Genomic DNA, 24,660 nt, shown 5'->3' on the forward strand with positions numbered 1-24,660 from the left:
ATGGTGGCAAGGCTTGCGGGGAACTGAAGTTTAGACTGCTGGGGGTCAGTGATTCCCCTCTGTTTAGGGCTGGATTAAATGCTCCCTCCATGGGTGAGCATCAGCTAAGTTTCATCCAGTTTTTTTCTTTTATAATAGGACAGCACTGAGCTCAATGCCTCATAATTACTGCACTCTCTCTCTCCCCAGTGCACAGAAAAGCTCTCTGCACCATGCCACTGCTGTCACAGGATGAGGGAGGGGTGGTGTCAGTGATTCAAGACTGTTTTACCACCTCTTCAGTGCCTCTTTCAGTGATATAAAGTTAAAACCAGAGCGTAAGACCTAAAATCATAAAAACCCTAGAAGAAAACCTGGGCAATACCTTTCAGGACATAGGCATGGGCAAAAACTCCATGAATAAAACACCAAAAGCAATGGCAACAAAAGCCAAAATTGACAAATGGGATCTAATTAAACTAAAGAGCTTCTGCACAGCAAAAGAAACTATCATCAGAGTGAACAGGCAACCTACAGAATGGGAGAAAATTTTTGCAATGTATCCATCTGACAAAGGGCTAATATCCAGAATCTACAAAGAACTTAAACAAATTTACAAGAAAAAAACAAACAACGCCATCAAAAGTGGGTGAATGACATGAACAGACACTTCTCAAAAGAAGACATTTATACAGCCAACGAACATATGAAAAAATGCTCATCATCACTGGTCATAACAGAAATGCAAATCAAAACCACAAGGAAATACCATCTCATGCCAGTTAGAATGGTGATCATTAAAAAGTCAGGAAACAACAGATGCTGGAGAGGATGTGGAGAAATAGGAACGCTTTTACACTGTTGGTGGGAGTGTAAATTAGTTCAACCATTGTGGAAGACAGTGTGGCAATTCCTCAAGGATCTAGAACCAGAAATACCATTTGACCCAGCAATCCCATTACTGGGTATATTCCCAAAGGATTGTAAGTCATTCTACTATAAAGACACATGCACACATATGTTTATTGTGGCACTGGTCACAATAGCAAAGACTTGGAACCAAGCAAAATACCCATCAGTGATAGCCTGGATAAAGAAAATGTGGCACATATACACCATGGAATACTATGTAGCCATAAAAAGAATGAGTTCATGTCCTTTGCAGGGACATGGATGAAGCTGGAAACCATCATTCTCAGCAAAGTAACACAAGAACAGAAAAGCAAACACTGCATGTTCCCACTCATAAGTGGGAGCTGAACAATGAGAACGCATGGATACAGGGAGGGGAACATCACACACTGGGGCCTGTCAGGGGGTGGCGGACTAGGGGAGGGATAGCATTAGGAGAAATACCTAATGTAGATGACAGGTTGATGGGTGCAGCAAATCACCATGGCACGTGTATACCTATGTAACGAACCTGCACATTCTGCACATGTATCTCAGAATATAAAGTATAATAATAATTTTTAAAAAACAGGTACTGTGAATGCTCATCTGATTTTTTGTTCTTATGAAGGTGGTTTTTTTTTTTTTTTTTTTTTGCAGACAGTTGTTAGATTAGTGTGTTTGCAGGGGTTGGGGGACAATCGGTGGAGACTTCTATTCTGCCTTCTTGCTCTGCCCCTTACCAATCCTGTACCTTGAATTTTTAAATGCACCCTGATATTTCTAATTGCCCCTTAATTTCTAAGCAAAGTTTGACAATAACTGGTGTAGAGTTTTTTTAATTTTCTTGAATTCTTGGAGGGCCAGACACAAAGTGCTTGGTTCAATACTGAGTGACTCTACTGGCTGAATGTTGCTTTTCAATAATAAAATTGCCTGGGACCCACTCCTGGTAGTTCAGATTCAATTAGTTTAGGGAAGGGCGCAAACATCAGAATATTTCAAACCTCAGCTAATTCTCATATGCATCCAGGTTAGGACTCATTATTTAAGATATTGCAAGAAGGAATTGGAAAAACACCTTTAATTGTCATAGGAAAAATAGACATAGCTTACAGGGAGAAAATATGATGGTTCTAAATATATATATATATATAGGGTAGCAACTGCTTGCCTTGGTATTTTGTAATAACAAATCTAACATTTTGGTAGATGATGGTGGGGACTGAAATAGCATTAAACATGGGGTTGGATTACCACATCCACATTTAAACCTTCTTTTAATCTACTTATTTTCAGAGTTTAAAAATAGCACAATGTTTTGAACATAGTGGATACACAGTCAATATTTAATGTCCTATCAGATAAAGGCAATATTATAACATTCCTGGGATAATTTCCATACTGAAATAATAAATGAGGATGTATTATAATATAAAGCATTATATATTATGCAACCAGAAACACTTATATTGCACTTTTAAACTAGGAGAGAAAGTTATGTCATTCTTAATATAGTAATCTATCTAAAACCAGCATTTAACAACATAGTTAATAGGGAGACTAGAGGCATTTATATAAAAGTCATTATCAGGCAGGGATACTCATCATTATTGAATATTGTTATGGTAGTTCTACTGAATGCAACCAGACTAGGGAGGAAAAGGAGTAAAGGGCTTAACTCTTGGGAAGGGAAAAAAGATTGTTATTTGCAGATGATATAATAGACTGCCTAGAAAATTAAAGGAAATTAGTTGAAGATCTGCTAAAACCAATGAAAAAGTCCACTGTGAATATTACATAGAAAATAAATATGGACGAGTATTAATTTTCCTATATATCAGGAAGTGCAAACTCAAATGTCTTTAAAAGATAGGTAGGTAACCTAAATGCATGACCTCTCCTTGTGTGGGCAATATGCTGTTCACAATAGCAAGAAAAATATAAACTAGCTGACTTAACAAGAAACACACAGAGTCTTTATGCTGAACCTATGAAAATTGAGCAAATAAAGAAATATATAGTGTGTTTTTAGATCACTTGGAGAACAAACAGGCGATACTAGCCAGGAATGTTTAGAATAATGAGTGTAAGAAGGGAGAACTTTGGCTATCCCTATCAAATATTAAAATGTATGTGATAACTATGGCAATTGAGATGGAGTCTTCTATTTCTGTTTTACTTGTTTACTTGTTTGATGAAAGAATAGGTAGATCATTAGAACAGAAAATAAGAAACAAAAACATAGGCAAGTGTAGATAAAATTCTAGCCTATGTCACATTCATTCATTTATTTAAAAATAATGCTCTAAGCACTATTCTAGTCACTGAGGATACAACAGTGAATATGGTAGACAAGAGTCTGTTTCTCTTTGTATTCTGATTGGAGAGACAGACAGTGCTCTTTTTCTCTCTCATATACATGCATATATATTATATATAAGATATGTATATAATATATATAATAAATAAGAAAAATAAAGATAATTCATGTAGGGTGGTATAATTTTGACTTGAGGAGGTGACATTTAATCTGATAAGTGAATGGCTAGAAGAAGTGAGTCATGCAAATGGAGGGGAAAGAACCTTTCAAAGAAAGTATCAGGCTTGGTGTAGTCAAGAAACGGAAAGAAGTATGGTGGAGAAGAGTAGGCAAGGGGGCGAGAATATGTGAGGTTGACAGGAGTTAGATTTTGTAGGACTTTGTACCCAAGATAAAGAACTTGGATTTTATTTTTTAAGTATAATAAAGAAATATTGGAAGGTTTTAAAGCAGAGGAGTGACAGTCTGACTTGTCATTTATAAAGATCACTCTGGTTTCTATTTGTAGAATGAACTACAAAGAGCCAGTATGGAAATGGCCAACCCAGACAGGAGCCTATCAGAGTAGTCTGGGAAAGATGAAAGTGACCAGGATAAAGTAGGGGTAGTGAAGTTGGAAGGAAGTGAATTAATTTGGAGGAAAAGTCAAAAAGATTGAATTGGGACACTGAAGAAAATAAAGGAATCAAGGATAATTCCTAGTTATGGTCTAAAAGAACTGGGTGCATGATACTAAGAAGACTAGAGAAAGACCAGGATGGGGGTGGGTGTGGGGAATCAAAAGTTTCAAATATAGTAAGTTTTAGATGTCTATCAGAGATTTGAGGAAGTAAGAAGCAGGCAGTAACCTATAGAAATCTGGTGTCCTGGCAAGTTGGGCTTGAGATATCCATGTTGGGCAATAATCGATGATTATATTTAAAGCCAAGGCACAAATGAGCATGTTAGGGAGGCAAAGGAGTCCTAAAAGTGTGCCTGGATGCTGGCATTTGGAGGACACACAGAAAAGGAGCAAGGCAGCAGGGGAAACAGGAAAAAGATAGCTGGGGTGGCTGGAGAAAAACCAGACAGGTATTGAAGCAGACAGAAGGAAGTAGTTCAGGGAAGGGGTAGTCAACTGTGCTAAATCCTGTGGATAGTTGAAGCAATATACAAACAAAATAGAGAGCACTACCTAGCTTGAAAAGAGCAATCTTGGTGAAGCTGATGGGTATGCGATACCTTTTAGAATGAGAGGCAAGGAGGTGGAGATAGCTACTTTTGACAACCTTTTTAGTGTCACTGAAGTGACATTTCAACCAATATTGTAATAGAAAAAAAATTACTTCAATTTGCTAAAATCAGTTCAAACCAGCAGGGAGAATGATCATTTTATAAATGACCTTGGTATAATTTATTATTTATTGGAAAAATTAAATAATTGATTAAAATTTTAGGAAAAAAAGAAAGTAATACTTCAAAAAGATAAGAAATCTGTCTCTAACTGGTAGTATAATGTGTATTTTCATTTTGTAGTTATACATTTTTCTAATTTTTCCATAATATACTCTTGTTTAATTAAAAGAATCAATGTCTTTTTTAAGAAAACCAAACAATTTTAGCAAACCTCTAGGCTCAAAACCAAATTAAATCAATTCAATGCAACAGACTATTGGCTTTGCATCAGGTTCCTACCATCTGGAAAGGTGTGCAATATAAGAATGTCAAGGAGGATATATAACACAAGGTGAAGCAAGGTGAGTCTTCCAATCAGAGCACAAGGCACCTATGAGAAGTCAAAAGAAGGGCTTATAACTCCTGGTTCCTGGTCAGAGTTTCAGAGTAAAACTCTGAAAAAAAGAAAATAACTTGACAAAGGGAAGGTCATGGTGACTGGGTCATCATGAGCAACGTTACTAGAGTGGTAAGGCAGAATCTGTACCTTCTTAAGTCACTCTGTGGGAGAAATCCACAGGACATGGTGAGCAACCCATGGTTACCACCAAGAGCTCTTCAGTGAAGTTAGAAATGGAGAAAAATCCAAGAAGCTCCCCTTCCTTTTCCCTCAGGAATGCCTACTCATCAATTAAATAAAGAATAGCTAAGTAACATGTATAACCAGGATCTCTAAAGTGTGTGTGTCTGCATGTGAATGTCTCAATCACCACAGGAAATTATAATCAGCTGTTCACAGCCCTGAATTCTTTCTGGGTCTTGTGTCCAGTGCTCAAGTAGCTTGTCTGAGTCCAATTAGGGAAGGGTTAGCTCTGATTAAGTTTAAAGAAATGTGGTTAGTGAAAGAAGCCACAAAATGAAGACTTCAGAATGGAGACACCACTCCTCTCTGTTTTACATGGTGCCTGTTATTGCTGTGGGTTTTGGAGATTCACTGGATTGGTCTGTTACTCATGGTAAAGTCCACCTGGTATAGCATGTTGCAAAGATGAGAAGGATCTGAATTTCTGCATCTGACTCAGTGGAAGATGGAGATACCTCCTTAAAATTGAGGCAAGTATTCTCTGAGTGGAAGGAGGAATAAAAGGAAAAAGAAAGTTTTATTCAGAATTCTACTTGTATCTGACACAGAAACAGTGAGTTTAAGGCTATTGTTAGCCACTGTCTCTGGTTCCCCACATAGTCCTTAGGCTAGTGGTGTAGAGGAAGTGATCTGTTGTAGAGAGGGTATATATGACTGCGTTGCTTCTATCAGGAAGCCATGAAGTTGCCAGGGTATACTTAGACCCAGAAAAAGATTTTTAAATGTCAGTGGCATTACTCACATGTCTCTTCTGGCTGTCTCAGTGCGTTCTTCACCCTCACACAGAGATTGACACGTTTCCCATATCCCTGGTCAAAAATAGAATGTCCTTCTCATTTCAGCTCTGAAACACTCAAATGGTGTGTCCCAAGCTTTTGCAGTCTTCTTCAATTCATAACCCAAAGCCAATACAAGCAAGGTGTCTGAGTGCTTTTAATATGTGTATGTACTTACAACTCTCATTATATAAATTGTTTTCCCTTGAGATGCTTCTCATTGCTAGAAAGTCCTGCTTTTATGCTTATATTTCTCTTTAAACTTTACTTTTATGCCAACAGATGATGTGCTTGACTCTATTTTCCATTTAATGTTAGGATATTGGACTCTTGGCAAAGCATAATGAGGGGCCCAGTTCACTCTCAGTTTAAATGCTAAGATAATGTACTTCTGCATAAGATGAAAGAGACACCTATCCAATGGCTGCCCTTTAGTCTGACTGTTCTGCTGCCTGTAAATCATTTGGGTATGGACAGATGGCCTCTGTTTGAACCAAGCACTCCCCTTCACTAGCTATCATCTTCTTCCCTCTTATTACCCTGGCTAATTCTTATTCTGATTCCTGATATGCACCTTAGGCTGTCTCTGTTTGTTGGACTTATTCAGAATTTTTTCACTGACTCAACAGCCTTCCTCTTCTCTACCCACCCTCACCTTCCCTGAGCTTCCAAGGAGAATGGCAAGCTCATTTGTGTACTTCTAGAGCAACCCTGTCACAGAGCTAATGGCTACCAATGAATAACAAATTAGCAGATGATGCCTGCACTTGACGGCTGGATTTGGTCAAGCCATTGTTTGCTACTTTTAAATAATGTTACATGGTATTGTTTTTATACTCAGTTATTAATGAGTCCTTCTTCACCTCATTCCTCCATTCTTCCAGTTTCAAGATGATTTGTGATGAAGACTTTTCTCAGCTCCTTTCGGAGAAGACCAAAGTTAAGAATTCAGACTTAATTGGTACTTGCCTTCATAGCTTCCACACTCGCTTTGCTCTGTCATTTTCATATGGTGCCACAAATTCCCTCCCACCTTCTAGGGCACAAAAGAATCTCTTATTGTTGGAGAAACTCAAAGGATACTCTATGAATGTCTATTTGGGATTTCTAATTCTTACTTTACATTTGATCTACCATATTTTTCTCTTTATTTGGGCAATCTTTGCTTTTTAAACAATATATATTTTTAAAATTACAAAATAAATGCATTTGTGATAAACTCAGAAAATATAGAAAAGGTCCGGTGAAGGGACATAGAATCATTTATAATCTCCCCATTTATTATTAACTTTGACTTATATCTTTCTAATATATTTTCTATCTAGTAACATAATTACAATCATATTTTATACACTGTATCTCTTTTTCACTCAACAATCCATTATTAATATTTCCCCATAGTAATAAATATTCTTTATAATATTAAGAATAACATAACCTTCTCTCCTAGTGTAAGCACTTTCTTTTTAATTCAGGAGTGGATTCTGAATGTTATCACACATCTTTTTCATTACTATTGAGATATGTGCTCTGGTTTCTTCCAGTAATCTATTGGCATAAAAAGCAATATCACTAGTGGTAAGAGTGTCACTCTATAGCCAGACTTCCTGGATTCAAGCCTGCCTCTGCCCTTACCAATTGTGTAACTTTGAACAACTTACTCAATATCCCAACACTTGAACTTTCTTATCTGTAAACGAGGCACAATAATGGGACCCATATAATTTATTCTTGTGAAAATTGAATGAATATATGAGCAGATCTTAGGATACCACCTGACAAAAAACCAAAACAATGTGTTTGTAATTGCTTCTCAATCCTGAAAGTAATTTCACTTTGTCACGTACTCTTAATATGCTGCAGAGTTATCTCATGTTTATTTAGAACTGGGAATGATCTCCAGTTTTTTCATTATTCAACTTTCATTATTCAACCATATATATCAAAATATATGGTCTTTTAAAAATGAAGTTAAATTTTTCATTTTATTCCCTATGCTTTCGAACAATGAAAAAGAACTAGAGAAGAACAAAGTCAGAGGACAAACACTAGCCAGCTTCAAGACTTCCCGTAAAGATATAGTAATCAAAACAATGTGGTATTGGCAAAAGAATAGACAAAGAGATCAACGAAACAGAATAGATTACCCAGAAATAGACCCACATAAATATAGTCACCTGATATTTGACAAAGAAGCAAAGGCAATATAGTGGAGAAAAGATAATCTTTTCAATACACCATGCTGAAACAACAGGACATCCAAATGCAATGAACCTAGACACAAACCTTACAACCTTCACAAAACTCAACTTAAATGGATCACAGGCCTAAATGTAAAATGTAAAAGTATAAGTCCCCTAGAAATAACATAGGAGTAACTCTAGATGACTTTGGGTTTGGTAATGACTTTTTAGATGCAGCACCAAAGGCATGATCCATGAAAGAAATAACTGATAAGCTGAACTTCATTAAAATAAAAAAAAAATTCTGTTCTGTAAAATACTGTCAAGAAGATGAAAAGGCAAGCCACAGACTGGGAGAAAATATTTACAAAAGACGTATTTGATAAAGGACTGTTATCCTACAAGGCACCTATTCAACAATGAGAAAATAAAAAACCTGATTTGAAAATGAGCCAAAGACCTCAACAGACATCTCACTAAAGAAGATATACAGTGGGAAATAAGCATATGAAAAGATGTTCCACATCATATATCGTCAAATAAATGCAAATTAAAACAGCAATACAATATCGCTACACACCTATTATAATGGCCAAAATCCAGAACACTGACAATACTAAATGCTGGTGAGGATGTAGAGCAACAGGAATTATCATTCACTGCTGTAATGAATACAAATGCAAAATGGAACAGCCAGTTTGGGAGACAGTTTGGTGGATTCTTACAAAACTAAACATACTCTTACCATGGGATCCAGAAATTATATGCCTTGGTATTTACTCAAAGGAACTGAAAACTTATGTCCACACAAAAACTTGCACACACACGTTTATTGCAGGCTTATTCATAATTTTGCAAATATTTGGAAACAGCTAAGACATCCTTCCGTAGATGAATGAAAAATAAACTGTGGTACATAAAGACAATGGACTATTTTCCAGTGCTAAAAAGAAATGAGCTACCAAGCCATGAAAAGACAAAGAGAAAACTTAGGTGCATATTACCAAGTGAAGGAAGCTCATCTGAAAAGGCCACATACTGTATGATTCCAACTATATGACATTCTGGAAAAGCCAAAGCTATGGAGACAGTGAAAACTTTAGTGGTTGGCAGGGGGTAGTGGGAGGGAGAGATGAATAGGTGGAGAACAGAGGATTTTTAGGGAAGTGAAAATACTCTGTAAGATACTATAATGGTGGACACATGTCATTATACATCTCCAAACTCACGGAATGTAGGGCACCAAGAGTGAACCCTAATGGAAACTATGAGCTTTGGGTGATGATGTGTTACTGGAAGTTCATTAGCTGTAACAAATGTACCACTCTGTGGGGATGCTATAAATGAGGGAGGCTATGCATGTGTTGGGGGAGGAGGAGGAGAGACCCCTACCATGGGGTTTCTCTGTGTGTTCATTTCAGTTTTGCTGTTAACCTAACACTGCTCTAAAAAATATGGTTTCTTTACAAAAAACTTAGAGTAATCTCACACTTGAAGGTTTGAGAAGACTCACTCAGAACTTCTAAGACCAGCATTTCTTACCAGTAAACTTTTTTAAATATTATGTTTTTCCATGGTTATCAAGTGTTCTACTTCTTAAGAAGTTATTTTTGATAACATACTTTCCTAAAAATTTTTCAATATTTTTAGGTAGTATTTTTTCTTTCCTTAAAAATAGGGAGCCGAAAAAAAAATAAAAAATAAAAAATAAAAATAAATAAATCCACTTTATATCAAACACTATATTTACTTTCCCATTCATAGTTTTAGCTGTATTTATTCTCTCTTTTCTTTGAGAAGACTAGCTAGAGATTTATTTATTAGTTTTTTTCTTCAAACAATTTTCAGGCTTATTTTAATCCTACCATCTTTCTATTTTCTGATATAATTATTTTTGCTTTAATATTTGTGTACGCTTTTCTTAGAGTTACTTTATTTTACTTAACTTCTTGAGTTTAGTGCTTATTTAAATTATTTTAATTCTGTGTTCTTTAATAATGAAAGCATGGAAATGGAAATCTAGGAGCTTTTCCCTGAGCACAAGAATATACCCTTCTTTACACCTGTCTTCTCCAGTTTTTAGAGAAGGTACATTTTGTTTTAAATTCAACATGTACCTATGCAAACACATTGTATAGTTTTCTTCTTGTCTAACTAAAATGCAGATTGTCTCTTTAAACAAACAAACAATCAAATAATTTAGCATGCCTCCTACCCCACTTCCTAGCCATGCCTGTTTTGGTAACATAATTTGGAGATTTAGGCAGACTATTGTCTTTAACGTTTAAGTTTTACATTACACATTTCCTATTTTCAGTAGTCCCCATCAAGCCTATTATAAGAAAACTTCCCTATTCTTGTGCTTTTTTTTTATGTTTATTAAGGTTTGAACGATCTTTGAAGATTTTTTTTCCAAACAAAATTAATAGGTGGTATATTTTCTAAGCTCCTGAATACTCAAAAAAGTCCTATTTCCTTCACATGAGAAAGAAAGCATTGACGGAAATAATAATCTAAGTCACAATAGCTTAACCTCAAAATGCTGAATTTGCACTGTCCAATATGGGTGGCATTAACCACATGCAGCTATTTAAATTTAAATTACTAAAATTAAGTAAAATGAAAATTCAGTCCACTGGTCACATTTCAAGGGTTCCATAGCTCAACAGGAGTAGTGGCTACCATATGGTACAGCACACATCTAGAACATTTTCATCATTGCAGAAAGTTTTATTGAACAGCAGTTCCTAGTCTACACATTGATCCACTGACTTGTAGATTACAGAGAAGAAGGTTGAAGACACCTGTTTTAAATTCCTTTATAGAATAACCAGATATTCTACCTAGAGTTTATAGAATTTTAAATTTTCAGGTTGTAATTATGTAGATTTTAGTTTAGAATATCAGTCTGCATATGGGAAATATTCTGAGCTCAGGAAAACTTACTTCAATTACATCCTCAAAAATTGCTTTATTTTTCTCCAGGTACAGTAGCGTTTATCTTGGTTTGAGTTTCTGTTTTCTGTCTCCCTCTTTTTTTTTCTCATAGTTTCACCTTTGTTTCTTTTTTTAAACTCTCCAGGAAAAGTTATCAAATTAGTCCTTTGCATCTTTGAGTTTATTTCCTAGGCACCAAGCTATGATTTTTTTTCTGTAATAATAGTAGGATATTAATCCTACTAAATAATTATTTCTCATCAGATTCGTCTACTTGTATATCTGATCCTGCTGTCACTTTTTTTCTTTCTCTCTTTTCTCCTTATTACTTTTAACTGTTTTGTAGAAGCCATTATTTTTCATTTTTACTGGAAATTCTAAACAACTTTTTGAATTTTTTCCTCAGGATTCTACAATTGGTCATTTTCAGTTATAAGCAGTCTCCTTTCTTCCAAGTCCTCAGCGTGACCACTTCTTGTCCCTAATTTTACATTATGTTTCTATGGGCCCTAATTTGGACTTTTAAATTTAGTTATCTTTTTTTCATTTTTTAAAATTTAACTTTTATTTTAAGTTCAGAGGTACAAGTGCAGGTTTGTTACATAGGTAAACTTGTGTCATAGGGGTTTATTGTCCAGCTTATTTCATCACCCATGGATTAAGCCTAGTACCCATTAGTTATTTTTCCTGATACTCTCTCTCCTCCCACCATCCAACCTCCAATAGGTCCCAGTGTGTGTTGTTCCCACATATGTGTCCATGTGTTCTCATCATTTCACTCCAGTTTATAAGTGAGAACGTGCAGTATTTGGTTTTCTGTTGCTGCTTTAGTTTGCTAAAGATAATGGCCTCCAGCTCCATCCATGTTCCTGCAAAGGGCATGATCTCATTCTTTTGTATGGCTGCATGGTATTCCACGGTGTATACGTACCATATTTTCTTTATTTTTATTTATTTTTAATTTTTTATTATACTTTAAGTTCTGGGGTACATGTACAGAACATGCAGTTTTGTTACATAGGTATACACATGCCATGGTGGTTTGCTACACCCATCAACCTGTCATCTACATTAGGTATTTCTCCTAATGCTATAAAGACACATGCACATGTATGTTTACTGCGGCACTATTCACAATAGAAAAGACTTGGAACCAACCCAAATGTCCATTAATGATAGACTGGCTAAAGAAAATGTGACACATATACACCATGGAATACTATGCAGCCATAAAAAAGGATGAGTTCACATCCTTTGCAGGGACGTGGATGACGCTGGAAACCATAATTCTCAGCAAACTAACACAAGAACAGAAAACCAAACACCGCATGTTCTCACTCATAAATGGGAGTTGAACAATGAGAACACATGGACACAGGGAGAGGAACATCACACACCAGGGCCTGTCAGGGGGTGGGGGGTTAGTGGAGGGATAGCATTAAATTTAGTTATCTTTAAGTAAGATAAGAATAATAAAGAGGTTGTGTTTGAAAATAAAGGATTTTGTTTTGCCCACTTTCTTCTCCTTATTAACTGCAAATATTTAAATCTCCATCTAGAAGCCTGAGTGGAGCCTGCCCCAAGCCCATTCCCAACTTTTCACAGTCTATGTCCCCACCATCACTTTGTAACAACTTTACCTCCAAGGATGTAACTTGCCATTAGGTGTAACCCTTTACTGGCTTGTTCTGGCTTGTTCTCTGGGGCTTGCTTTACTGGCTTGTTCTCTGGGGTTTGCTCCTCTAAATGACGTGGAAGGATGAAAGGCAGTTTAGACATGCTCAGAAAGCCTCCAAAAGCAGCAACTGTGTGGTGGAGGTGGGATTCCATAATTTTTTGTTGGAGCAAGTTCTGGTTCTCTGGGTTATGAGCTGTTTCATGAAGCAAAGTTTGGGAATGCAAACAATCAGAAGTTTGGATTATCTTGACCAAGTTCTATCAGCCTTGTAGATTCCAAAGAGTGCTCCCAGATTCTGGCAATAGATCTTCTGTAAGGTTTGGTTTCCTGTCTTGCTATTTTTATGTATTTTTCTGTCTTCATAGCATTAAAGGGGGAAGGTGGAAGAGGCTACCTCATGACAGTCAACTGCAAGAGGTCAGGTCTCCTCCTGCTCAGGATAACTGTAAAATGTGCTGGGAATATAACATTCTGAAATAAGGAGGGACTGTTCAGAACAGCCCGGGCTCTGTTCCCATCTATTCTAAACAGGATTTTCTGCAAAGCTTTAGCTCTGTGCACCCAGTTTCCCCCAAGGTATAAAACCCAGGGCAGAATGCTTTCAGGGTCCCTCAGTTGCAGTGTGACGTGGAGCACTCACAGACAAGACTCTGTTCATCCTGGACAGCTTTCCTGAAAGTTGGGCACCAGCCCACCTTAATGCTAGGTTTCTATTATCCATCTTCTCATCTGTGTGTAATAGATAAGAAGATCGATTAACTTGTGTGAGTATTCTGTCTCACCAGACTCATTCAAGTAGAGTGACAGGTGCATGGTGAACCTGCTTCACACCAGTCAGATTCCAAGAGTTTTTAAAATCAGATTCCAAGAGTTTTTATATACTATTTATCTTATATTGAGGTTTTTATTATAAAATGAGTACATTTATAACATAGAAAATATATTTTAAGAAATGTAATAACCACTATTAAGCCTTTCTGGTACATATTCTTTCTGTTTTTCTTAATGCCATCTTTATACTTTTTATCATACAAATGTTAGACTATATGAGAATTGTCCCTGTGTTTAAAAATAGACAACAGGATTTAGATATTCATTCATTCATTCAAAGATCAATAAGTTAATATTTAAGCATTTGTTCGTTCGTAAACTGCCAGGCCATGTTAGGTGGCAGAGATTGAGAATGGGAAGGTTTTTGCCCTCAGGGAGTTCAAGGTCTGGCAGGGAAGAGGGATGGGTCAATAAGTAAATACTGTATAATGGAATATGGTTGCTACTGTAGAGCTAGGTTCAGGGAACATTGGAAACAGGAAAGCGGGCACAAACCCCAGACAAAGTAGGTCAGGGAAGTATTTCCAAGGAGGAAAAACTTGGACTGGGTCTTTAACAATGACTAAGTGCTCCTCAGGTAGACAAGTTGGGTGTTCGGGGTAGGATGGGAAGGAAGTATGTTCCAATAAAAGAGGACAGCTTATATAAAGCATGAAAGAGAGACCGGAGCATGCTCAAAGAACTGCAAAGAGTGTTCCATGACTGGAGCACAGGGAGTGGGCACACTCTTGAGAGCTTAAGTTTATATACCATACACAGTAGTTTTATTTTCAATCTTGAAGCCACATGGAGCCCCGCTGAGTTTAAGAGAGGGAGTACCTTCTCAGCTGTAACTTTACATGACCCATGCCGGATGGATGGATGGATGGATGGATTAGAGGCAGTTGAGGAGGAGTGACTAATAGGAGAACTACGGGGGGATGCTTCTGTAGTTCTCGTGTGAGTTAATGAAGGCCTGGACTCTGGGAATGGAGGTGGGCATCTTCTCAGTCTTGCAGAATGCCAGCTTTTATGGGTAGAGATGATGCTGTGTCTACCTTCCACAAGAAGAAAATATATTCCATGAATATTTAGTCATGTATAGTTTCTTTCATACATTATGTTTCACTGATTCATCATGTCTTTCCCATTCTCCATTGTCCCAGATATATATCCCTCCCTATTCCTTTGAGAGTACCTCTTTCCTAAGATGTACTTCTCCATGGTCTATACCAGGGGTCAGCAAACTATAGCCTGCATGACAAATCCAGCCTGCAGCCTTTTTTCTTTTTTGTAAATAAAGTTTTATTAGAACATAACCCAGCCCATTCACTTACCTAATATGTCTATGGCTACTTTTTATTACAATGGTAGAGTTGAGTAGTTTCAAAAGAGATCATATGTGGCCCACAAAGCCTGAAATATTTACTATCTGGTCATTTACAGAACAACTTTGCTGACCTCTTAACTACTTAGTTTATCCAAATCTTGCTCATTCCTAAAAGTCCAGCTCAAAGTTTCTCTTATGTTCTGGGACCACAGTGATGTTTCTCTTTCCTCTGAATTGGTAGTTATTACTGTTTGGATCACATATTATTTTAGTTATCCTATATATTGTCTTGAGTTTTTTTCTCTTCCAAAAGCTTAGATTTTTAAATATACAAACTATACATGTAAGATTTTTTTGGAAACAGGGACCAGATATGCTGGCTGTCTATAATATGCGAGGCATAGTTCTCTGGATTCCTCAGTGAAGTTGTTTGCCCACTCCCCTCCCACTCCCACCCCCGACTGCCATCCTCTCCCCAGGTGATATGTGCAACACAACTTTAAGATACTTGCACACAATGGTGATATATACTTGAGAGATAGCTATGTGAGATTAAAGATACAATTGGATCCCCATGTAAGAGTCACAGAGTTTATTTCTTTCTTTGTTAATAGCTTCTGAGAGGGTGAATTAGCAGATATCTATAAAGGGCTAATGCTCACTAGTATCATTACTCTTCAAAAATCAATTGCCTAGGTCAATCCTCCAGCCTTCATTGGTTTTGAAGGAATGTTTGCTCCTTTCAAACTACAGTTAGATATTAAATATATCCACATATTAAGCATTGAGAAAAGCTGGAGAAGTGTGTAAATACTCTAAGCATATGTGTTTTATGGTGCAAATACTGAGAAGTTTACAAAGCAGTAATATGTTTCGGTCTCTGGTGTGCTCTGCAGCCACCTCCCTAACTCTGTTTCCATGTTCTCTCAGTCAAGTTTACTTATGAACTAAACGGTATTCTATGAGGGAGGTGAGGTATAGCACTGCATGCTCTCTTTACGTGAGAGATGGTATTGCCAAGTGGTACAGGACTCAGGGTCTGGAGTCAAATCAAATAGATGCTAACTCAGAGGGCAGTTGTGACAATTCCATGAGATCATGCATGTCATATAGTGCTTGGAATATATAAGCAATCAATAAATCTTAGCTATAATTATTATTCTTATCATATTATGAGACAAGTACTTTTCTCTTAGAAAATATATCCAGCAAATAGTTACGTATGGTTTCTTTGAGACACGGATATAATGGGCTACTTGAAAGGATGCTAGCGATCCGGTATCCTAAATATCTCATCGGTGAGAACATGGCCATTTTCTTTTGGATGGTGCCCTAGAAGATAGCAAATAAGAGCTCTTACTCTGAAACCAGTTGAATACAAAAGCCTCTTGCAGGGACTCTAATCACTATTTTATCTTAAATAATAAAAACATTAAAGACAAGGAAAAATAACCTTCCAGAACTGATATTACATCCCATGAACACCTTGTAATTGTATTTCTTTTCTTTTGCATAAAACAACAAGTCTTATGTTAATATAGCCAAAGACAACCTGAAATGTGCAATCTGTGCAGAGACAGAATTGCAAATGTTTGATCAGGAGAGCAGGAAGCTCACGTTCTGCTACTCCACTCCCAAAATAGAAAACCTATTTAGCACTTTGTAAAACACGCTAAATGAAGTTTGCTCTCTCCTGCAGATAGAGATTTTACTTCATTTTGTGCCAGTGAAATTTTTGAAAATTACATGAGGAGAGAGCAATTTTTGGCACTTTGGCTGGGAGTACAAAATGTTAGCAAATGGTGCTGAAAGGATCTTAAGTGTAATGTTGGAATAATATTCACACAACACTGGCTGCATCTTCGTTTTTAACCTATTTACATATTCACAGGGAAAAATGCTTAGCAGTTATTTGTCTAAAGGGGCCTATTTAAGGGGAAAATGGCATTCACAATTTTTGAATACATTAGTCAAGAAGGTTGCTGTGAATAACAATTCATAAAGAAAAATATCATTTCAACTATCATAGAAGGAGTAGCAGGATATAGGTGGAGAAATTTTGGACATCAATGTTAGTTCTGGACATAGAAAGAAAAGGAGGAAAAGAAGGGAGTGAGAAACATAATACATACCAGAAATTTCCACAGTGTAAGTGGACACAGAAAGAGCCACTAAACAAAGCTGAAAAAACTGACAGAATTTCCCGAGTTCTAACATGACTCTTTTAATTTCTGACCACTTGCTATGTACAGAAATGGAAGTATCCATCTTAAAAAAGGAATATCCTTTCATTCAAAATGTATTTAACAGCTATCTTCTGTATCTGTGGCACAACCATAGAAACTGTGGCATATAGAAATCGCTATATATTTTTTGCCCACAAGGAACTTGCAGTCAAGTTAGAGAGAGAATACTGTAGTCAAGAGACACCGAATAGGTATTTAGGAGGTATAGAGCCAAAGCACCAACCTCTGGGTATAGGTTGGCTTCTACAGAAGGAATTTTGGATGGATACTTGTGAAAATAAGTGAAAGAAGAAGGACTGAGCAGAAACCAAACTGCAATTTTTTGCAAGTCAGTTTTTTTTGCAGACGATTGCATATCAAACTGCAGTGCAGCCCTGACAAAGCCTCGGCCACTCACCTAGGGGTGGGGCATGGTGCTGAAGCATATATCAGCTGTCTGAGCTTTCTCACATTGGGCCAAAACGGCCCAATGTTTTTTTCCCCTGCCTGGATCAGTCACTGGATGTGAACCACCCTGAGGAGGTGTGACGTCCAATAAGGTCGCTTTCTGCGACAGAGGTGGAGCCTCCCTGAGCTGAGGACTGGGGACTCTGTTGAAAGTCCCCCTCGCTATTGGGTGCAGCACATCACTGAAGATGCTCTGGGTGGCACAGCTTTGTGTCTACCCTAATTCATTTGCAAAGCTTTTTGAGAACTGCAAATTAAAGCATCCATTAATGAAGGTGAATGGAAATTCAGCAGATAGATCTAGCAATGAACTTTTATTAAACCAATATGTACAGATGGTTTAATACAGAGATCATTCATAAACCAATGTGTTTTACTACTGTGTTTTATCAGTACATCCTGTGTGTTTTCTATAGCCCACTAGTTCCATAAAATATTGATAATTTTTCTCCAAAAAAAGATTCTGTGGTGAAAAAATTTGGAGAGGGTAGAAAATTAAGGTAATTTTTCTGAGGTACAACAAAATATCTAGGAAATTGAGATAATTTTTCTGAGGTACAACAAAATATCTAGCCGGTCCAATCCTTTGGACTTTAAGACAGCTAATCTTGACCAACACTGAAGACAGCCAACTTGGTGCTATAGAAGGGCCCCTATCCTTTTCAACTATACCCCAAGCCATCAATAAGCTGCTACTTCCAACAATATATGAAGTCATGGAACACATATGTGTATGTAGACAGCAACAAGACTTCTGCAGATCACTTCTGTGCCAGTATCCCATTGTCATCTGGTCCCAGTGTTTACTTGTCAAGAAGAGTCTGATTTAATTGAAGTTGAACCAAGCCCTGCTCCCATGTTCTTCCACATTGTGTCCTTTCATCCCCACAAACACCCTGTGTAATAAATATTATTATTTCCCATTTTTAGATGAGGAAACCAAGAGTGAGAGAGGTTTAGAGATCTCCCTAAAAAATGTTGCATTTTTGGTAAACAGCCGATTAGACTTGAACATAGGTCTGTGACTTTAAATCCATTGTTCTTCCCACTCTCCATCTGATCCATCATCCTAACACCGTCCATCAGTATATCCCATGTGTTTTCTGTGGCCCACTAGTTCCATGAAATATTAGTAATGTTTCCCAAAAAAGGGTTCTGTGGTCAAACAAATTTGGAAATCACTAAGCTAAACAAAGTTAAACAGAGTTTCTTTTCAACACAGGAAGTCTCAGAACATGTTCATGCTAATATGCCTTAAGGAGCTATAAATAGCTCAAAGGCGGAGGTTTCCATAACTGACTTGACCACAAAAATATTTTTTCCTATGGGCATCTTGAAAAACTAAGGATCAACAGAACAAACTATGGGAAATTCCGCTGCATAAGACTTGAAACAATCCTCCTTCAGCTAGATGTCAGAAAAGTCCTCTTTGTCTTGTGAGTTGATGAGAAGACAGGATTTCATCTCTGAAAGGGAACAGGTTCCAGCCTCCTGGGCATGTTCTCCAGGCAGTAGATGGGCACCTCACCCAGTGTGTCCTTCATCTGACTTGATGGTACCAAGCCACTGCAGGAGACACAGCCATTTAGGGAGACAGCTCAGGGCTTTTTCTCACAGCTTTAGCATGAAAGGAGAGAAAGATAAGAAATTCTGAAGAAACACAGATTTGTAAATAACAACAACAACACTGTAGGTCCCTAAAAGACATTACTTAGAATTTAAATGACAACTCCCAAGTTCCAAATTTAAACACAAACACACAGAAACACACACAGATGCACACACACACACACTCAGAGCTCCAAAACTCTCACCATGTAAAAGTGGCCCAACAGCAACAATCCTTTACAAAATATATAAATTTCTCTCTTTTTAAAATATCTTTAGACAGTGACCTTTTCATGTGTATCAGGTTAATTTCATCTGTGCAATTTGATAGCAATTGCTTCCCAGAGCTAGTCTGGTTTTCAGTTTGCCAATGGTGTTTTCAGGTGTGGAGATCTGTGATTTACATTTCCATCTGACTGTTGTCTTTGGACATCTGTGCCTCTGGGTTACTAGGACTAAGAGGAAAGCAGTTACTCATGGAGAAAAATGAAGGGTGGGTAGGATGAATAACAGCAAAGTCAGTAGTCTAAGACACCACAGACTCCATGTTCTCCAGAAGAACAGCTTTGAACTGCATGTGGGTGGCAAGTCAAGGATTGGTTCTTATTAGTATTGCCATAAATTCCCTAAACTTTGTAGGAAGTGTCACCTCTTGTGGCCAGTGGTAATAAATTAGGGATCAAGAGAGCTTAAAATTCCATGTTGGAAAAGGTGTTAGGCTCTTCCTTCAAGATTCCAATTAAAAACACTCTTTTAAATCATGATTTCCCTTATCTTATTAAAATTGTAGAAGATATTTTTCAAAGATAACTATTAATACTTAAAATAAATTAGGAGACAATATGTGAGGAAGTTTTTCTGGAATATCCAAACTATCAAATGCAATTCACGTTAGGTAGACTCAAGAAAAAAAAAATCCAAAGGCAGAGTCAAGAACTAGGACAGAGTCAAAGGCAGCATCTCTATTCATAGGTAAAAGGCATGTGTGATCATCAGGACTGAAGAAGAAGCTTCAACCCACAGGGCTGATAAAGAGCAAGATGGCAAAAGGATTTTTGTTTGTTTGTTTGTTTTGAGACAGAGTCTTGCTCTGTCACCCAGGCTGGAGTGCAGTGGCGTGATCTCAGCTTACTGCAACTTCCACCTCCTGGGTTCAAGCAATTCTCCTGCCTCAACTTCCCAAGTAGCTGGGATTACAGGCATGCACCACCACGCCCAGCTAATGTTTATATTTTTTAGTAGAGACGGGGATTCACCATGTTGGCCAGGCTGGTCTCGAACTCCTGACCTCAAATGATCCGCCTGCCTTGGCCTCCCAAAGTACTGGGATTACAGACATGAGTCACCACACCTGGCTGCAAAAGGGTTTTAAGATGCAAAAACATGGGTCAAAAATTGCACTGGCCTCAAGTCTGGAAATTACTTTATTCAGAGGCTTTAGAGCAGAGCAGATGGCCCTCAGTTTGAATATTTAACATGTTGCCACTTGTCATTTTAATTCATACCTCTTCCCATCTCTTTGAACTTTTATTTCCCATTGCTTTGGATAGCATGTAAAATTGAGGTAATAATGTTGTCTGAAAAGATAAAAATGTCTCTTCATCTGCAGGATTCATTTAAATGCAATTGAATCATGAAGAATTTAATAAAATTAAATGCACACTCAAGTCAAGTGAACACTTTATATTGAAATAATATTTATTGCTTTATTTTATTGTTTTATTTGTGTTTACTGGCTATTTGTATTTCTTCTGTTGTATATTGCCTGTTCATGTCTGTTGCCCATTTGTTAAATGAGAGTGTGTTTTTCCCACTGATTTTTATTAGCTAATTCTACATTAAGGATGCAAATTATTTGAATTCTATATATATTGTACATATTTTGGTAAACTAGTTTGGGCATATTTAGGATATGATAAAGTATCTTCTCTTCTTTGTAAAAAATTGAGGGAAATCATAGAAAAATAATCACCAACACAAAAAGAATAGAGAAAATTTATTTATCTAGTATCAAGATATATGCTACATAAATGATCCAATCCATTATTTAGATTATTTTAATTTTTATGGTCACCAAATATTAATTTTTAAAACTTTGAAGGCATAATAGATTTTAGGTATAATACTATTTAAAACCCCAAAGAAATCTAAGCTACTTTAGGAAAACTTTCTTTTTCATCTTCAGTTATGTTTCCCAAAGAATGAAGTACAGTTTTTCCCAATTTGTACTCAAATTATTTGAATGTGAAATGAAAAGTTAATTGCGTGAATTAAAACACACACTCATACAGTTAATCACTCAAGCATGCATTGAAGAGTCTGTGAACGGAATAAAAATGATCCCCCTTTTCTTTCTGTTTCCACTCTTTTTGTAGTTTTGACAGAACCATTAATGTTGACACACTAGCACAATCTGTTGGATTTTCTAGTAGCTACAGCACCATGGTTTTGGAGATTCCTCAATTCTAATAACAATAATGGTGGACAGGGTTAATGTGCCAAGCACTAAGCTACATGCTTTTCATGCATGACCTAATACAACAATTCTATGGTGGCAGGTACTATGATCTCCATTTTACATATGTGCAAAATGTAGGCACCAGAGATGTAAATAGTCATTTGACCAAAGTCACACAATAGTAAATGGTAAGGCCATCATTCCCACCCAGGCCTCACTGTCTCCAGGAGCCGTGTGCAGACAACTGTGGTACACTGCCTGTCAAAACACAGAACAAAACAAAAAAAGGCAGATATCAGATTCAGCTTCTTAAAAAATGGAAGGTAGATTCCTAATAGGAAAAAATGGAGGAAATCTGACTGTTTTCTAGATCTGACTTATTTAACAAATTGCTCACCTACTTACTGGGATCTACAGAGATAATTGCCTAGCTCTTGAGTTCAGACTCTAACAGGGAACCAGACACATAAACAAATAAACATTATTTACTTTTCCAGGCAGGAGGCAATTAAGGTGATTTCAGCTAAGGGTGGTAAGAGAGGTGGGACAGAAGTAATTGTTGTAGCCAGGACCCAGCAATGGGAAGAGGAATGGCATCAGGAGGGCAAATGGACTTACTTTAGAGAAGAGTCGTGGTAGTTGATAACAACCTGTACAGATTAAGTTCATTAAGTCCAATAATGCCACGTACTATGCTAAGAATCAACTTTCTCATTTATTCCTCCCAATAACTAATCTATATCATTATTACCTTTGCATTACAGATGAGGAAACTGAGATGAGTTACCTAATCTTCCCGAAGTCAGCTTGCTAGCAAGCGTTGGAACAAGGCAGGAATGCAAGCCATCCTCCACCTAACAACACAGTCCTCTCTTTTTCTTCTGAAAGAGGATAAAATGAAGTAGTGGCAAACGACAGAGAAATGTTTGTCTGTTGGGGGGCCAGGGAATTATACTTAATAGTGTCTATTTCTTTATGCAATTGGAAGCTAGGCCATCTGCCCCAAATGAGGGAATATGATTGAGGGGGAGACTTACAGAGAGTTGTAAACATTCATATCCAGCTAGAAGCTGAACAGAGAAGAGTATGTTTAAATGGTTTGCAGAGCAATGATGAGAGTGCACTTAAGGAAGGAAGCCCTATATTTGTAATGGAGGGCATATTCACAGTTATTCAATGTTGTGCAAACAATGACATTTGGGCAAGAAGTACTCATACTAGAGTTCACTAGGGAAAATTCATGGATACAGAAGACATAGGTCTCCACCTTTCACTTAATTCTACAACATGAGAGTCCAGGCCAAGTTTCAGATTTGAGTAGAAAGAGCTGAACTTAGGGCTGTGGAGTTGTGAAGCTTCCCCAGTAGAAAGTGTCATCCCTCTCCTAGTATAATCAAGGACCGGGATACAAATGTCATAAACAGATGGTCTCCAACTTATGATGGTTCAACTTATGGTTTTCCAGCATTATGATGGTGTGAAAGCTGTATGCATTCATAGAAACCATACTTTGAATTTTGAATTTTGATCTTTTCTAGAGCTAGCAAGGACTCTTTTACAATGCTGGGCAGCAGCAGTGAGCCACAGCACCCATCAGCCATGCCATCAGGAGGGTGAGCAAATGCTACTCTACCAGTGAGTTGCCAGATAATTTTTGCCCATCTGTAGGCTAATATAACTGTTCTGTGCACACTTAAGGTAGGGTAGGCTAAGCTTTGATGTTTGGTAGGTAAGATGTATTAAATGCATTTTTTATTTGAGGTATTTTCAGCTTATTATATATTTGTAGGGACACAAGCCCATTGTAAATTGAGATCTGTAGTGTGATGGAACCTCGATGCAAGATTTCCCGCCAACTCAAGACTCATGACTGGGAGTCAGCAGCTTCTTTCCTGGTGTGATCTGGATTTGAGGTCCACAATTCGCAGTCACAGGTGTATGATGTCGCAAGCTCTCTGCAGCACTCACCACAGTAGTGTTCATTATTGTGAAGTACCGTCCCCTCCCTTGGCAGTATAGGGAGAGGCCAGGCTCCAGGCCAGTAGTTGACCAGAAATGATTGATTGCTCTAAGCACTTAGAGCCTAGTCTGTTTCCATGAAGCTTTGCAGGAAGCCAACTTCTTTTCAGGGAGGCCAGCCAGCAGGGGGTTAATTTTGTACAAGTTAACCCTTACCACTTATTCAAGTTTCTGCCACAGTGAGAGCAGAGGTACCAGAGATTAAGGGTACCAGAGACTAAAATGTTTAAAATGTTTCGTCTCAGGGTCTGGGCCAGGTAGTGAAGGAAGCAGAAGTTAGAGGAGTCTTGACAGAGAAAATAGAAAGGCATCAAGTACCATAGACTTCCATTGCCATTGTTGTGTGGTTGTGCAAACTTTGCAACTTATTTCCACTTACATTGATCAGCTGTTGGAACCATCAGTTATTTCATTTTTTTGAACAGCTCTACTAAAGTATATTTGACATAAAATCAATGCAAATACCTTTTTTTTTTTTTTTTGTATTTTTAGTAGAGACGGGATTTTACCATGTTGGCCAGGTCTCAATCTCTTGACCTCGTATTCCGCCTGCCTAGGCCTCCCAAAGTCCTGGCATTACAGGTGCGAGCCACTGCACCCAGCCTCAATTGCAAATACTTAAATTGTACAGTCCAAAAAGTTTTGACATCTCTCCACACCCGTGAACTAACACCATTATCATGATAATGAACAAACCGATCGCTCCCAAAACTGTCCCCATACCCCTTTCATCACAGCAGGTGTTGAGGGTCCTGATTTGATTTTTCTCACCCTGTTTGTTTTATGACTAGTTGCCTGTGGCTTTGAACAAGTTATGTCTTTTCCATTTTGTCATTTCCATAATGAATATAAAGCTAACTTATAAACTAGAATATTTTGATAATTAGTGATTATAAAACAAAGGACTAGAGATACAACTTTTATTATAATAGTGAAAAGTGAAAATGGAACTGGCTAT

The 24,660-nt window shown here is 37.4% G+C and overlaps 1 protein-coding gene across 2 annotated transcripts in view; it reads right to left on the reverse strand.

Moving 5' to 3' along the window:
* The window catches only part of SEM1 (SEM1 26S proteasome subunit), an 88,190-nt gene that overhangs the window by 9,606 nt on the left and 53,924 nt on the right, over positions 1-24,660 (reverse strand). Inside the window, exon 3 of one of the 2 annotated variants that reach the window (XM_054687650.2) lies at positions 17,913-19,234. The exons of the other annotated variant lie outside the window; for it this stretch is intronic. Coding sequence (XP_054543625.1) covers positions 19,216-19,234 — 19 coding nt within the window. The 3' untranslated portion in view covers positions 17,913-19,215. Of the gene's footprint in view, positions 1-17,912; positions 19,235-24,660 lie in introns of those variants that run through there. 2 annotated transcript variants of the gene reach the window in all.

Source organism: Pan troglodytes, chromosome 6 (genome assembly GCF_028858775.2).
Source record: "Pan troglodytes isolate AG18354 chromosome 6, NHGRI_mPanTro3-v2.0_pri, whole genome shotgun sequence".
Lineage (NCBI taxonomy): Eukaryota > Metazoa > Chordata > Mammalia > Primates > Hominidae > Pan > Pan troglodytes.